This window comes from Melanotaenia boesemani, chromosome 10 (assembly GCF_017639745.1).
Source record: "Melanotaenia boesemani isolate fMelBoe1 chromosome 10, fMelBoe1.pri, whole genome shotgun sequence".
Lineage (NCBI taxonomy): Eukaryota > Metazoa > Chordata > Actinopteri > Atheriniformes > Melanotaeniidae > Melanotaenia > Melanotaenia boesemani.
In genome coordinates, this window is record NC_055691.1 from 22,199,202 (window position 1) to 22,214,034 (window position 14,833).

Sequence of the window (14,833 nt, forward strand, 5' to 3'; positions counted from 1 at the left end):
TAATGCACGAACACCAAAGAGAAGAGTTGAGGGCGTTCCTACTTTGGACCAATGTGGATGCCAAAACCTAATAGTAGCACTGTAATCAGTCTTCCCCCTAATATTAGCACCATAGCTTTTTCTCCAGGGTGGCAGTTGGTGTGTTTGGCTCACTTCGTCCTCTCTGACCTTAAACTCAGACCTGCGGCTGAGTAAAGCACCTCTTGGCACCTTCAGCAGGTAACACTTTAATGGGATACAGCATTAGCCTCCTATATGATGCTTTTTACCTTAGTGTAACATAGAGGACAATGATCCCAATGATATCCAAAACGTCCTCATGTCAACATTAATCTTGCATAGCAGAAGAGATTACAGTTGATCCATTATGTTACCCTGCATGTCAGAGGCTATTGCTGCCATATGGTTTTATCATTGAACACTGCTTAGAAAATCTCATGACGGGGGTTTCTTTTTTATCAAAGCCAGACGTTCCTTACAGTGTAAGGCTAAAGCAGGCACTGAGAGCAGGCCCAGCTACACAGAGAAATAAATTGCGTGTCCCGAAAGGACTGGATATTAACTGAAAGATAACTTGGTCAATATACTTTAAATCGTAGCTGATATTCAATATCACCCCTACTAGCTACTGTGGCAATTCTAACACTGCACAGTTGCTTTCTACTATTACACCTGTGCTGAATTTGCAGGAAAACTCATATCCTCACCCTAAACGAGGAGATTGTGTCAATTAAACCAGAAGTCGATCTCTGGTCAATCAAGCCACCCAGCATGAGCCCTCACTGTAAATTAAGATTAAAATTGATATCCCCAGCAAGGCCAATATTTTTTTGTTCTCCCACTAAATGTCGGCGATTTATCATTCAAACATCCTCGGGTTTTGTGTAGGTACTTTTGGACCTCAGGTTCAGTGGGTTTGATGCTCAGCCAGAGACAATATCGAATTTATGCCAAAAGTCCAAGCTGTGAACGCTTGTCTGAGAGTTACCGTAAATCCTTCTACTCCCACCACTAAGAACCTCAGAAAGCCGCAGCCCTGCTATTTGCCACCCCTGTGGTCCTTACAGGTAGCCACTGAGACTTTCTAAATTATGATCTCCGTGTATAGGAGAGCAACGCGAGAACAGAGCTCAATGGATAAAGGCTTACCTGTTGCTCCTTATTTTCCGCAGTGGATACGTTCTGGGGCAGTCAGCTATCCTCTGCTTTGATTAATCTGGCTCTTTATTGGAAATGATGGAGATGATTAATAACTTATTATCCTGCCCCTCTGACTAAAAGCTCAGTTTTCAGATACTTCAGGACAAGTTCTGATAGTTCTGTTATTCTGTAACAACTAAACTTCTTTTCTTGTTTTTCTGCTTAGTGAGCCTTTCAAACTGTCCTGTGAAGATATAAATTATGACTGTATATGCTGTGCTTTACTCAGGGCATATACTAATGTTCTACTTAAAATTATTAATAAACAATAAACATGATAATGTTCTTAATTTAGACTTCTTTTTTTTAGGTGGAAAGTGTTTAGTCAAAAGGGTCCAGGAGGTGAAGTCCAACACTGCCCCCACCAGGAGTTCCCAGCAGGGTCCTGGAATCACACATCAAGGTCTGTCGCTGGCCCTCGACCCCAGCCCAGGCCTCTGTGACAGGGAGGGGCCTGGACTGAGTGGGCCAGAGGAGACAACACACCATAGCTGTGTGTAACTGCACAGTGAGTCCTTTCGCTCATTGCCATGTTGTAGCTGACCGCAGGATTGCAGTGTTTATTTAAGAGCCGGTGCATAAGAGAAAGGCGGACCACCGGCAGTCGCCACCCGCCAGGCCCTGGTCAGGATCTGGGTCTCATCTTTGTTGAAAATGGCTCTAGAACCTGCCACCGCCCACCAGGTGGCCTATATTTAGCAACAAACTTGAAAACTTCATTCTTAAAAAGCTGTTTAGATTTCCATTGAGAAGGGGGTTCAGAGGAGGACGGGTGGGGATGATGCTGCTCTCTGGGCTCACCTGTACAAGATAATTGTGTTACAACTTATCTGAGATAGAAACAGCCTGTAAAAGGTCTTAAGTTGTAAAGATGGAAAATCAGAATCAGAAATACTTTAATAATCCCAGAGGGAAATTGCTGCAAATCCAGTTGGAGGCATTATTAGGCGACTCATTTCTTTACCTAGATGGAAACTAAAACTTGAACATTTTTCATTTCAGACCCACAACAAACTATGGGTTGAAATAAATGTGAGCTGCTCTTTGCTTAACACTCAGAGTAAATTAGGTTACTCAGGATTAAAGATTGTCACAAGTTCAGTTTTTAAACCTCCATTACATTTAAGCCTGAATGAAAACAAAAACCAAAGAACTACAGAGGAAAGTTCAGCCTCTTTGACACTATATCATATGATGATTTGCTGATTCTTTCTTTTTGCTTCACCTTTCTCATTTCTCAATGTTTCATTGATCTTCGGAGGAGAGCAAATCCAAGACAGGACATGCGTATTACATGTTTTCATTAGCCCTCATATATGCCTGAATAGTGAAACAATCCCCCTTTTCATGCCCATGGTCTCATTCAGTGGGTGGCGAGAGCACCACTGTGATTGTAGATGAGGGAGCAAGGTGATTTTTTTTCCAAGGTGAACACCTCATGGGAGATGACTGTTTGCTGCCATTAGTATAAGTGGAGGAGTGTCAGTTAACCCGACACTGGCACCAGCAATACTTAATACCAGATGGAAGGAGCTGTCCTTGAAGTCTTAACAAGCAGGCACTGAGAAACAAGCCTTTATTCAGTGTGAGAGAACATAGAAAAAACTGATAACTTTGCAGGGTTACCACAAAGTATATGTTAAATCCCACATCGGAAAGGGAGGGATAAAGGAGATTGAAGGGGGTGGGGAGGGGCAGAAGTCCAAAGTGGATAAAAACACAGTTTAGATGTTGCTGACTGTAATTTTTTTATTGCGTTCAAAATAGGCAGGAATATTAAACAAAGCAGTGGTTGTCACGCTTAAGGATCCAGCTGCTTAAGAGGTGTCAAATTATTGTACCTCAGCTGGATGCATCAGCGTTGGACGCCAGGGGGTGAGAAAAGAGCCAAACCCAGCAGACTTTGGCACATTTGTCCTTTACCACTGGCACGGATGAGCCACGCTGTGAGGATTCAGAGCATCGATAGGCCCCCAGTGTTTTGCTACCCAAAACTATGAGCTGCTACAAGATTCAAGACTGCCTCCTGGAAGAATGATATATATGGTGACAAGTGCTTTTTGCCCACATGATGCACCCAGTCTGCTCTCCAAATAATGGAGCCAACTGGCACCTCATTCTGCCAGCAAGACACTGAGGCCCAAAAGTTTCCATTTTCAAGATTGAAAAGATAAGAAGATATCAGCTAAAGTAGAAGGTTTGTCTTGGCTGCAGTAGATACAGAGCTGAGAACTATTACTTAGAATAACTTGATACCAGAAAGCCCCCACATCAACCAGCAAGGAAATTACAAGCACAGGTTTGTCAGTCTATGGAGGCACCTCACACAAAGATCCCCAAAGAGGTTTCTTGTTGTCAGCTTTGATAAAATACGCTGTTTTTCCATTTTCGGTACGTAATATGGAAATTGACCTCAAGGTCTGCCAATGATTGCAATAAAATGCTGCATTCATTGAGCATTAAATGGTGGTGTAGAGTCTCTGGTGATTGTCCACTTTTCATTCATCACATTAGCTTAACACTTCCAGACAGCGATTTTTCATTTGAGCGAGAGGTTTGTGACCTTAGAACCCAGGCATCCACAAAAGAGGGGAAACATTGGAGGAGCATGGCAGTGTCATAACAGACATCTTACAGGAGCTTCTTTTTTTTATGTCTTTTTTATTATGAATAAGTCTTTGGCTCTTCCCAAACTTGTCTGGTACCAGTGTTTAACCATGCAAACAGAAAAACTAAGCAAAGGCAGATCTGTTGAGCGACTCAGCCAAGTAAAGCACGGAAATATTTCTTTCCTGTTAACTCAAGAGTCTGGCAGTCACTTGTGTGAGGTCGCCCTCTCTTTTTTAGTCGTGGACCATCAGCCACTTTCAAAAAGGCACATTAAAAAAGAATCTACCTCTTAATTAACCTTGATAGTATTTTTTTCTGAAATCTATCAAATGAGATGAGTCCTTTAATACCATATGATGCATGTATAACATAAAAACGTTGGCATTACTGGATGTTTTTGGTTTAAAATTCCCTTCATTTCTTAAAGTATAAAATTACTGTATTTCTAAGTCTTTTACCCTCCGGAGCTCAGGTCTGTGCTAGGGCACAGAGGATTTATTTTGGCCACAGGGAGGCAGCAGAACAAACTGTTAACACAACATTGACATGACCTCATTAAGTTAATTTCAGGAGCTAGTAAGTGAACAGTTGCCTATCCTTACATTTAGATATATTTTCAAAATTAGCTGTGTTCTGTACTTTCAAACTGTAGATGTAACTTGGTATTTGAGCATCCAACACCAAGTAAACAAAACTTGTGATGTAGAAAACGCAAACAAAAATACAATAACTCTAATTGTAGACAGAATGAAGCCAGTACATTCAATGTTTTGTCTTGTCATCTTCATTTAAGTTGTTAATATAAATTCTTTTCCTTCAAGCCTGGCAGCACAATCAAAAAAGTTGGGATGGTGGCAATTTAGGGCTTGTAATGTTGTTTTTAAAAAGATGGAGATCTTATTTCAGGTGATGCCAAAATGTCATTGTAAAGTGGACCATTCTCAGTAACGTTACACTGTTCATTTACACTGCCTTGTTGGGTGGCAAAAAGCTAGCTGGGCCCCGCTCCTTAACTATTGACTATTAACTGTTTCTCATCATGGGTGGTGCTAGCAGACTTAACACCTTCCAAACCAGTTCAGTACTTATATGGTCAGGTCAGACAGTGATATTTGCATAAAAATTTATGATTTTCCAAATTCCTGGTAAAAAAAAAAAAAGAAAAAAAAAAAACTCAACACACATTTAGCCCGTGTTCAGGATCAGCAGGCAGTCTGTAAAAAGTAATCCCGTCCATGAGATGTCGATCATCCAAAGACAAAGCACAGATGTACCATTATTATTATTGTGCTAGCCTTGCTTTATTGGTGAAACTGGAAACCTCTTCTGTTATTCTGTTAGGTAGATTTTCTGTACCTTGTGTGATCAATCTTGTGATAGAGCATCTATGGTAAAATTGACCTGTCTTATTCTTTCATTCAGTAGTTGGTTTTGGGGCTTTCAGAAGAATCTTTTTCGCCCTATGACCTTTGATGGTGGAGATGAGCTGTACGCTGTTGGGGAAAAGTACTTGCTGTTTGCATCTGAGAGTGAAATGTAGGTGGTTTCAGTAGTCTGCAAGCTTCCTTGACATCCTTTTATATTCCCGCATTATTCAGGATGAGGACTCTGTTTGTTCCACATGAACAAAGATCCAAATTGTGCTTCTGATTGAGAACTTCTGAATTACTGCTTCAAAATTTACCAGCAGCTGTAGGAAACACTTTCAGTGGGCCTCTTAAAATAATACATATGTTTATATACGTCTTTGCCCTACGAATAATGGAGATTGATGGCCTGCAGTAAATTTTCCCCCAGATGATCCAACATGATGTCCCATGAGTGCCACAGTGTGAACTTCTTCATTCACTTCACACACAATAATGTTTACTTTAAGTTCAGTGAGGACATGAGCAAGTGTGTCTCTATATTCAATCGCCAAATAAAACGGGAAAAACCCAAATCATAATAGTAATACAAATATATAGAGGAGTACTTAACAGGCAGGTGGCCAAATGGGCATCAACAAGGCCAGAGAGGTAGTCTCATTTTTCCTTCTGACAGAAATACCTACAACTAAGTGTGTGTCCTTTAAGTAGAGTTTGGATTGTCAACAGATGAAAATATACTGTGTGAGCATTACTAGATGGCTGTTCCAAGGCCAGGACACACAAATCTGAACTCTGGTGAAATACACAGCTCCTGCTGCCCGCATCCTACCCTCCTTATTGGACAGGAAACTGCCCAGGACTTGATCTTAATTAGTTTGGCAGTGAGTAATAAGAGTAATAACATCTTCAGAGGATTAGTGATTATTGTGATAGATTAGAGCAGGAAAACTGGCCTTTTAAGTTGTGCATGGCAATATAAAATGCTCTGATTATGTAAGGATGTTAAGTTGAAACTTTTGTTAAACTAAAAAATACTTTTGGACCAAGGAACACATGTAGCCCAAAAGGGGACACACCTATAATCTTACAGTGTGTTGAAACTGTGCAGGATTGATTAATTTCACAAGTATGTATTTTGTTGTGTCAGTGGAATTGGATCAGACATTCACTGGGTGGTAAAGGTTGACTTTTCCTAAGGTACTTCTGTGGTTGGCTCAATTGGGATTTAGAAATGGATAAAAATCCAAGATAAACTCAACTGAGGAGTCTGTGTTCAACTTTTTTCTAAATGATCAGAAATTCTCTTTTAAAGCATGAATGTTGGAGTTTGTGTTCATTTGAGATGGACCATCTTTTCCAAGGACAACATAACATTTAATAATTCAATTGCCGATTCAACTTTCTGTAACTGCTCACTGGTTGTTATTTTAAATAAATTGCGTTTGTCTGTCATTTAATTTGTTCTCTTGATTTATGTAAGAATCATCGGTCAAGAAGTGTCTGGTTGACATCAGACTTAGGACTTCCATTTAAAATGAACTCATTTTGAAAATGTGAGTGTTGACGATTAAAGAGTAGGCTTTGATCATTTTTCAGAGGCCATGACTGTTATGCTTAAAGAGGCGCTCTCTATGATTCTTGGCCTAAACCTTATTTTCTGTGTAAATTACATACAAAGAAAGCTTAAGAGGTGTTTCTCAAGGGCTCAACGTTTTTTACGCTTACACTCCATTGGCAAATCGAATATGGAAAAGTTGAACTATACTTGAAGTGCTGTGTTTTAGTGTGGTCTGGGGCTGAGGCGGGCATCAATTGCGTGGTTTCTGCAGCAGCATCCCAAAGAGGCCAGTCTGAAGGACAGGTGGGGAGCCGCACGGTGCCACCTCAAACCACTGTCCCCACAGCTGTGGGGGTGATGTTATGCCCAGAGACCCAAGACAGACAGAACCTGTTTTAACACTGATATGTCTTAGTGAATTATTTCATCGGTTAATCCATCAATTATCTTTTACTTTATTCAAGCATTTTAATTAACGATGTCAGAAAATCCTGAAGAAATTGCTTTATTCCAATCATCAAATTTGCTGCCATCATTTTCATTTTCATGCTGCCATGATGTTCTGAAACTCACCATCAAGAAACAAAGTGACAAAGAAAAAAAATTCTAGCCCATAGTTGCCTTATTTTGTCCAAGCAAAATTATTTTCAATACTTAACACAATGCTGCAAAAAAAGTCACAAATCCTCACATTTGTTAACTATTATCCATCAACTATTTTCCAAGTGGTTTGTGCGTGCGTGCGTGTGTGTGTGTGTGTGTTGGGGGAGGGGTATTATTACGTGTTCTCATAGGATCAGAGCACATCTCTCTGAGCCCTACTACATTTATGAGGTTGCTTTCATTATTTATTTCATATTTTGTTTCTGAATTACGTGATTTTGCTGCCCCCTTCCGGCGAAGAGGTGGGCAATCTACATCGCTTAACATTTGCCCATTTGCTATCTTGATGAACCTCTATAGACTATCAATATAGACTGATTATTATCAGCTATTAGGATAAGACCTATATCATGCTATAAATACGGCAGACTGAAAAAAACAGCTGTCCCATTTTACTATTTAGTGCCATTGAATCTTCATTATCATTTTACGCCTATCCTTTACTTTAGATTCAGATTTGTAACTTTTAACTCTCACTTGTTGAAATCATATAACAATTAAGCCTATTACGACAACTAATACAATTTTATAATTATAAATAATCGAGAGGATTTATGTAAAGCCGTTGTATAAAACACGCAACCTCCGGTTCCTTTGTGGCGGCTACTTGCCAGTTTCCACTCATAGCAAGCCAATCAGATGGCGGCTCACTGCGGTCCTGCATCCAATGGCGAAGCAGCTTGTTTTCTGGCCTTGTTGCGACCGCGGACAGACAGAAGCAAGTGGACCGGGTAGAAGCTAAGCTAATTCAGTCATTTTAAAGCAAGTTATTGTTTATTTTTTCGCGGGTTTCATGTTCAGCACATGCGTGGATCCGTTTTCGAAAAATAAATAACATTTGCAAACAGTCTCGCTGCTTGGCTAACAAGCAGAATTGCATGTTTATTTAGATAAACCGCCTCTGTGCTGTTAGCTTGTTAGGTAGCGGGAAGGCGCCACTTCTGTTTGACAACAGCGCTATTCGCTCACGTTCCCGGTGTTGTTTTTTGTAGCGGTTCTCTTAACTGGCTTATTTCCGTTAGCTTCGAGCAGCAACGTGCGAAATCTCACACTGGTTTAGAAATAAGTTAGCATGGCAGAATTCCTCGAAGATCCGTCGGTTCTCACTAAAGATAAGCTGAAGAACGAGCTTACAGCAAACAATGTGCCCCTTCCCAGCGGAGATCACAAGAAAGAAGTGTACGTGCAGCTGTATCTCAAAAACCTGACCATACTGAACAACAAGAAGAGTCCGCCTTCAGATACCTTCTCCAGCGATGAGGAGCTACCTGCTCCTGTGGTGTCCAACAAAAGCCGCTCTGGAAGAGTAGGTTTTTTTTCCACTTTTAATTTTTATTTTTTATTATTATTTTTTAATGTTATTAATTGGGGCTTATCTGCCGCCCAGCTTCTGTTTGGACTGAAGTTTTTATCCTTTCTTTTTTTCGTCACAATCACTGATGCGTTTTAAATGTTTTAACAGAAAGCCACCAAAAAGACAGATAAGCCTCGCACAGAGGAAGTGGAGGTGACAGATCTCGCAGATGAAGATTTAAAACAGCAGCTGGCAAAGCATGGTGTGGAGTCGGGACCCATTGTCGGTGAGTTCCCGGGTGCTCTTTGTCATTATAAACTATTTACAACAATAAAGTCCAATTCAGAAGATTTTTTTAAAATTTATTTAAACAGGTAAGCTTTTGATTTTTTTTTTTTTTTAAAGTGTAGCGATATATGTAGTATTAATTCATGGGAACATAACCAAATTAAAAAGCAATTCACATTTAATCAGCTTGGACGTTTAATGAAATGTAAAAAAAAAAATATGTGAAAGTTTATCACTTTTTAAAAATTGTGAGACATGAAAGAAAAGTGCTTATTTATTTAGTTTTGAGAATCACTTTGGTGTTTTTTTTTTTTTTTTTTTTTTTTTTTTGATTTAGTGTGTCAAATGTAAGCATTGACAAATATACAATACTTCATACTGAATTGTCTGAGTGTAAAATAAATATGGACTCTTTTAACATTGTAAATGCATTCATTTTCAGTCTTGGGTCCTTGTGTTTTTAGTAGCATTTCTGCAGAGGTGCCAAGTGAGCTGAGCCAATAATAAAAAGTCACATAGAAGCACTTTAGACAGCTGATTGGTCAGAGAGTCATCACCTGTGTGTGTAAAATGACTTTACAGCAGCGTTACTCTCTTGCTCACACTGACTTCATTCTTTACCCGTGTGAGTAAGTAAATCATTTGTAAATGTGCACGATTGCTTATGGTGTATGATCAGTTTATACAGATTTACACATGGCTCTTTTTCCTCTGCTGAACTGTGTAGCACACAGTTATGTTTGTAATATATAGTAAAATGCAGTTGCCCCTATTAGCATGTTAGCATTTTGCATAGAAGCAGTGTCACTTGGGGCTACTATAACATGCAGATCCTGTTAAGGTGATATTTTGGATGTGCAATGCAGGACAAACTATTTCCATGATATAGAAGAAATAAAAATCCTGAAATACTTGTCTTATAAACTGTCAAAAAAAGAATTTGCATTCTCAGCCCCTTTCTTTCTATTTAGCTTCTACTCGTAAGGTATATGAGAAGAAGCTGCAGAAGCTTTTGGATGAGCCTGCAGCTGAACCTGAAGCTCCTACAGATGTCACAACTATCCCCAAGGCAGACAGTAACCAGAACGGCAACACAAATTCTGACCAGTACAGTGACAAAGAAGATGGTGAGCTCTAATCACAGTTCTTGGGATGTTTTCAAACTTTACCTCACTAGAAAAGACTAAATAACCTAAATATTCAGCATTACAAATCTGTGGTGTTAAGCTATTAGGAAATGATCCTTAGAGATGTTTACTAAGACTGTTTTTTGTTGGTTGGTTGTGTTTTAGAAGAGATTGCTGCCCCTGAACCAGAGCCAGTTCCTGTGGTAGAGAAGCCTGTGAGAAGCAGAGGGAAAGCTCCTGTCACTGTCCGGACCAGCAGCAGACGGCAAACCAAGGTGAGACCCATCTTACCATCCACTAATGTAGAGACTGGAGTTTAGTTTGAGCTTTTTTTTTAGTATGTTTTGTATTACATTTGCAGGTAGTGGAGGAGATTGTTATTGAGGAGACCCCCAAAAAGGCCAGCGAGAGTGTGGTTGAAGATATCCTTGCCAATGAAATAAGCACACCCACAGGCATTAGGTAACACTTGATCATGCTTTTTATTTTTCCTTGTTTTTAGACGCTCACACACATTTGTAAATTTAAAGCAACAGCGTTATTAAAATAGTATGCGGATGATATTTTTTGTCCCATCAGCGCAACATGCAGACGTCCAATCAGAGGGGCAGCTGGTCGACCCATAAAACCAAGTGAATACTGGTTGGATGAGTCCCAAGTGCAGCACAGCGTCCACACCGAAAGCCGCAATTACTCCGAGTCCAAATCCCGACCGAGCGGCTCCGTCTCCTCAAGCAAAGCACCTGTCCGACGAGGCTTTCTGTCAGTGTTGTTCAAGCTTCTGCTTCTTGTCGTGGTGGGCGGCTCGCTCTACTACGTCTACCAGAACCTGGATTCAGATCAGATCAACACCCTTAAAGGCCTCCTGGACAGCGTGATTGTCCCACTCCAAAGTGCAACAGAGAAGGCAGCCACCTACCTGGGCATGGGTAGCAGCGACGCCGCAAAGAGCACCGGCAATTAAAGACCCTCAGCAGTCCCTCGCCATGCCCACACCTCCTCCCTGCCACAGCCCACCGCAACCCAAGCAGTAAACAGGGATCACATCTTCTTTTCTTATATATTTTGATGAAGACACAGATTTAAAAGAAACAGTAAACACTTTTGTTGCCTGACTCCAGCTTTCCTCTGACTACAAGAGGGAGGTATCCTCAGACAGTAGCTTCTGGATCATCCTGTTATGTGGAGTCAAAATAGACTCATTTTAATGTTGATTTTATTCTGTGAATTGTTTGTGTCTTTGTGTGTATTAACCCTTATATGTAGAAATGAGTGTGGAAAAGGAGAGGCCAGTTTATCCGTGCATGGTTGTAGTTTTTAACAGTCATACTGTAGTTTTATCTAACGCTCTGTGCCAGGTGTTTTTCTGATGAAGTGCCTGGACACTTGTTAGCACTTAGTGCCCTCCCGTTTATTTTATATTCATGCACAAAGCAGCGCTTCTACTAATACCAGTACTGGAATGTGTCCAAGTTTTCATATAGATTTCAAAAATTGCTTTGTAGCTTTAGAGGTAGCTAGAGTGATTCATTATTTCAATGGTGCTCAGGTTGATTCAGCTCAAACTTTTTTTTTTCTTTTTTTTTTACTGTGGTCTGTGGTGGGAGGAGACGTCATGTAATCAGGACACATCACTGCATGAGGAAAATCAGCTGATTCAAAAAAAAAATCTTTTCTCTCTCTTTCAGTGGCCGATCACTGCTCAGATAAACTCACATGGAGCTCTGCAATTATGAATTAAAGTACAATTAAATCTTCATTTAACTGACGGTAAATTGAGGTAGAAAACTTTGACGTGTTAAAGTTTCTCAGACAACTTCACAAGTGAAAGAGCTGTTTAATGTTGATTAGTTGTCATGTATTTCAGAAAAAGCCCTTTGAGGTAACTTAAATTGCATTTAATTTTTTTTTTTTTTTTTTTTTTTCCTTCTTTATTTTCTTTATCCATCCCTACAAGTATGCCCATTTGAGTTTACATGCGCAGGGTTTTAGTGCTCTGTTGTGCTTTTCCTTTTATTTGAATTTGTGGGTTTGTTTTGTAAGATTTCTGATCCTTCAGTCCTCCAAACAGGACTGGCTGTTGCAGTGCACCCACATAGCCCGCCTCACGGACTGCATACGTCCAGACATGGAAGATCTGCAAAGAAGACACAGAGAACGTAAATCCTTTTTGAGACAGTTCACCTGGTTTATTTTTAACAGTGCGACACATCTGCCTGGGCAAAATTACATCAAAAAGGCTTCTCTGAGTCGGGTTGGTTACCTGCTAGAAGCGAGGATGCGTTCGCTGGTGGCGACGATGGGTTGGAAAGATTTCTGTGGAGGTTTTGTTTCAATTTTGATATTTTTCTAAAGTGGTGTTCAACTTTTTATAGCATATTTTAAGATAACATTTTAAAGCAATATGTGATACATGGAACTAATACTGTATCTTAATCTGAATTTTGCTGACTTAATCCAAGTGATTCATCATCAGGCAGCTCTCCCACAATGGACAGAAATGACAGGGGTTATGTGGGTAAGGATTTTTAATCTGTTTATTTATGATGTAGGCTGTGTATCATAAAATAAACTTGGGTGTCACCATTTTTTTTTTCCTTCTTGGATCCCTAAAGGCCGACTTCAATACTTTTTTAGATGTGGCCAGTTTATTACAACAAATGTATACATTAGTATTTGCAGTCTTCCTATAAAATCAGGTCTTTTTAGGAATTTAAGAGCTTTTCCACCTCATGAATATTGCCAAATTTTTAGGTTATAGGCAAACAAAAAGTTAGCTGTGATTTCAAGCAAGTCATACGAGGAAATAACTTCCCTTGTGGTGGTATCTTCCTACCCTTCAAATCTTAATCTCTGACTCGTTCATACTCCTAAACATTTGATATTTTGAAGTAGTTCTATATGAATCAGTAAGTTACAGGGTATTTTTTATGTTGTCTTGTCCTCTGACAACTAAATTCCAGTCAGCTGATCCTTCAGTCTTAAGTGAACATTTGTGACGAATGTAATTAGATCTCCCGGCATTCCTGTTTTATTATCTTCATAAGAATCTGCCAGTCTTGAGGTCATAGTCAGCAGCTTGACCTTTACAGAGTACAGGTGAGTTTTATGCCAAATTTAAAGACGTCTCAAACATCTTCAAGACTTTTCACAAACAACTTGAACCTATGATGCCTTCCAGGCCACAAATGTTTGAAAATATTCTGATGACTTTTCGTCAGGCAGTATAATATTGAGCTTTTTAATAACTAAGACATGAAAAAAATAGACACTCATTTAGTACAAGGCTAAAAAATTCAAGCATAGCTTCCCCTTTATGGCAAATAACACTGATTTGGGTATTTCCATTTTATCCTGTTGATTTTACTCTCCAATGTGATTTTGTGTCCCTCTGCTGGTTTCCTGCTGTATGACAAAATGCCCTCAAGATGCTCTGATTTAAGGTTAGAGTTAAGGACTCAATAACCAAACATCTTCTCTTTAATATTCCTGCCAAAATAAACTGGAATCCACCTCTTCTGGTGCAACTGGGAGGCCCCTGGTGCAGCACTGGGATGAGTTTGAGTCACTTTCATTGTCAACACTTAAAGTTCTATTTGGAATTTATAAGATTTGGAAGGATTGGATAAACATCTTTTTTAAGGTAAAAAGAAAAACACATAATGGGTTTAGCAGGAAATATGTGTGGAAGCAGCTGACGGAGGTGACCCGTTGGAGTGCCAAAGTGAGACATGGAAGGGGGATGGAGAGGCTTAGTTAATTAAATCCAGTAGGCTGCAGGCTGACTGCACAGCATGAAGAGGAGCATGCAGATAGTAACACGCCACTCCTGAGTCCCTCTGTAGCTTTGGAGAAAGAACAAGCAGTTACTTAAAGTAGCCGGAGTCTCAAGACAGCAGGTGAACAGCCATGTTTTCATGTGTAGATTAGAGAAATCTGACTGTCATAGATATACTTTATTTTTATTTTATTCATGTATGTTTGAAATAGATTCCGTGATGTTGAAGTCATTTTTGAGTACAAAAGTAAAACTCTTTTTGGTTTTGTATTAATGGCAGAAAATGCTCAGCTTTGTTTTGCATTTTCTTCTTAACCATCTCTGTACCACTTGTGCTCATGCATTTGGTCCTTTTTAAGAGAGTCACATTTCAATTTAGTTCATCCAAACTAAAGGGGAAACGAGTGGATGACGTTGGATGTTGACAGCTTTGTCTGCTTATCCAGATGCACCAACAGAACATCCTCAGTGTCACCAAAAAGATGGTTTTATGATACTTAATGTTGATGAGATTTTAGAAATTATGTGCTTATGTCTAATACAGTAAGCACTCCATCTGTATAGAGTGTGTATGTGTGTGTTTTACCTTGAACTACGGAATGTATTTTGGTCTGGGAATAATTACCAAGAAGATAATATAAACTTAAAAACTATAATGTCCCTATGAAAGTATAATCTTTACAAAGTTTAACTTTAGTTACAGTATTTAAATGTTTTATGTTTCGCTTTACTTACTGTGTATATGAACACACTTTTCCCGAAATTTAGAGGGTATCTCAGGTCATTTGTGTTGAGGTCTGTGGCTTATTATTCCATCATCTGAGCATCATCAGAACTTTAAACAGCATTTACTCCAAGGCAATGATTTATTTACCAACTGTGCGTTGATGAGCAAACCGATGTAAACTGCTGTCCCTCCTGACTGACCTTGGTGCTAAGCCAACT

At 39.6% G+C, this 14,833-nt stretch overlaps 1 protein-coding gene across 1 annotated transcript; it reads left to right on the top strand.

The window, feature by feature from the left end:
• Positions 1-8,077: 8,077 nt before the first annotated feature.
• tmpob (thymopoietin b) lies at positions 8,078-12,696 on the top strand. The gene is made up of 6 exons (XM_041997896.1): positions 8,078-8,707; positions 8,864-8,981; positions 9,955-10,110; positions 10,276-10,385; positions 10,472-10,572; positions 10,690-12,696. The coding sequence occupies exons 1-6, from the start codon at positions 8,474-8,476 to the stop codon at positions 11,072-11,074; spliced, it is 1,104 nt and encodes a 367-aa protein (XP_041853830.1). The 5' UTR covers positions 8,078-8,473; the 3' UTR covers positions 11,075-12,696.
• The last annotated feature ends 2,137 nt before the right edge of the window (positions 12,697-14,833 follow it).

Bases quoted from the DNA above. Each gene is read 5' to 3' on its own strand.
- tmpob (XM_041997896.1), top strand. From the start codon at position 8,474: ATGGCAGAATTCCTCGAAGATCCGTCGGTTCTCACTAAAGATAAGCTG. The intron at 8,982-9,954 runs GTGAGTTCCCGG...CTTTCTATTTAG, and splicing joins GGAGTCGGGACCCATTGTCG to CTTCTACTCGTAAGGTATAT. The intron at 10,111-10,275 runs GTGAGCTCTAAT...GTTGTGTTTTAG, and splicing joins GTACAGTGACAAAGAAGATG to AAGAGATTGCTGCCCCTGAA.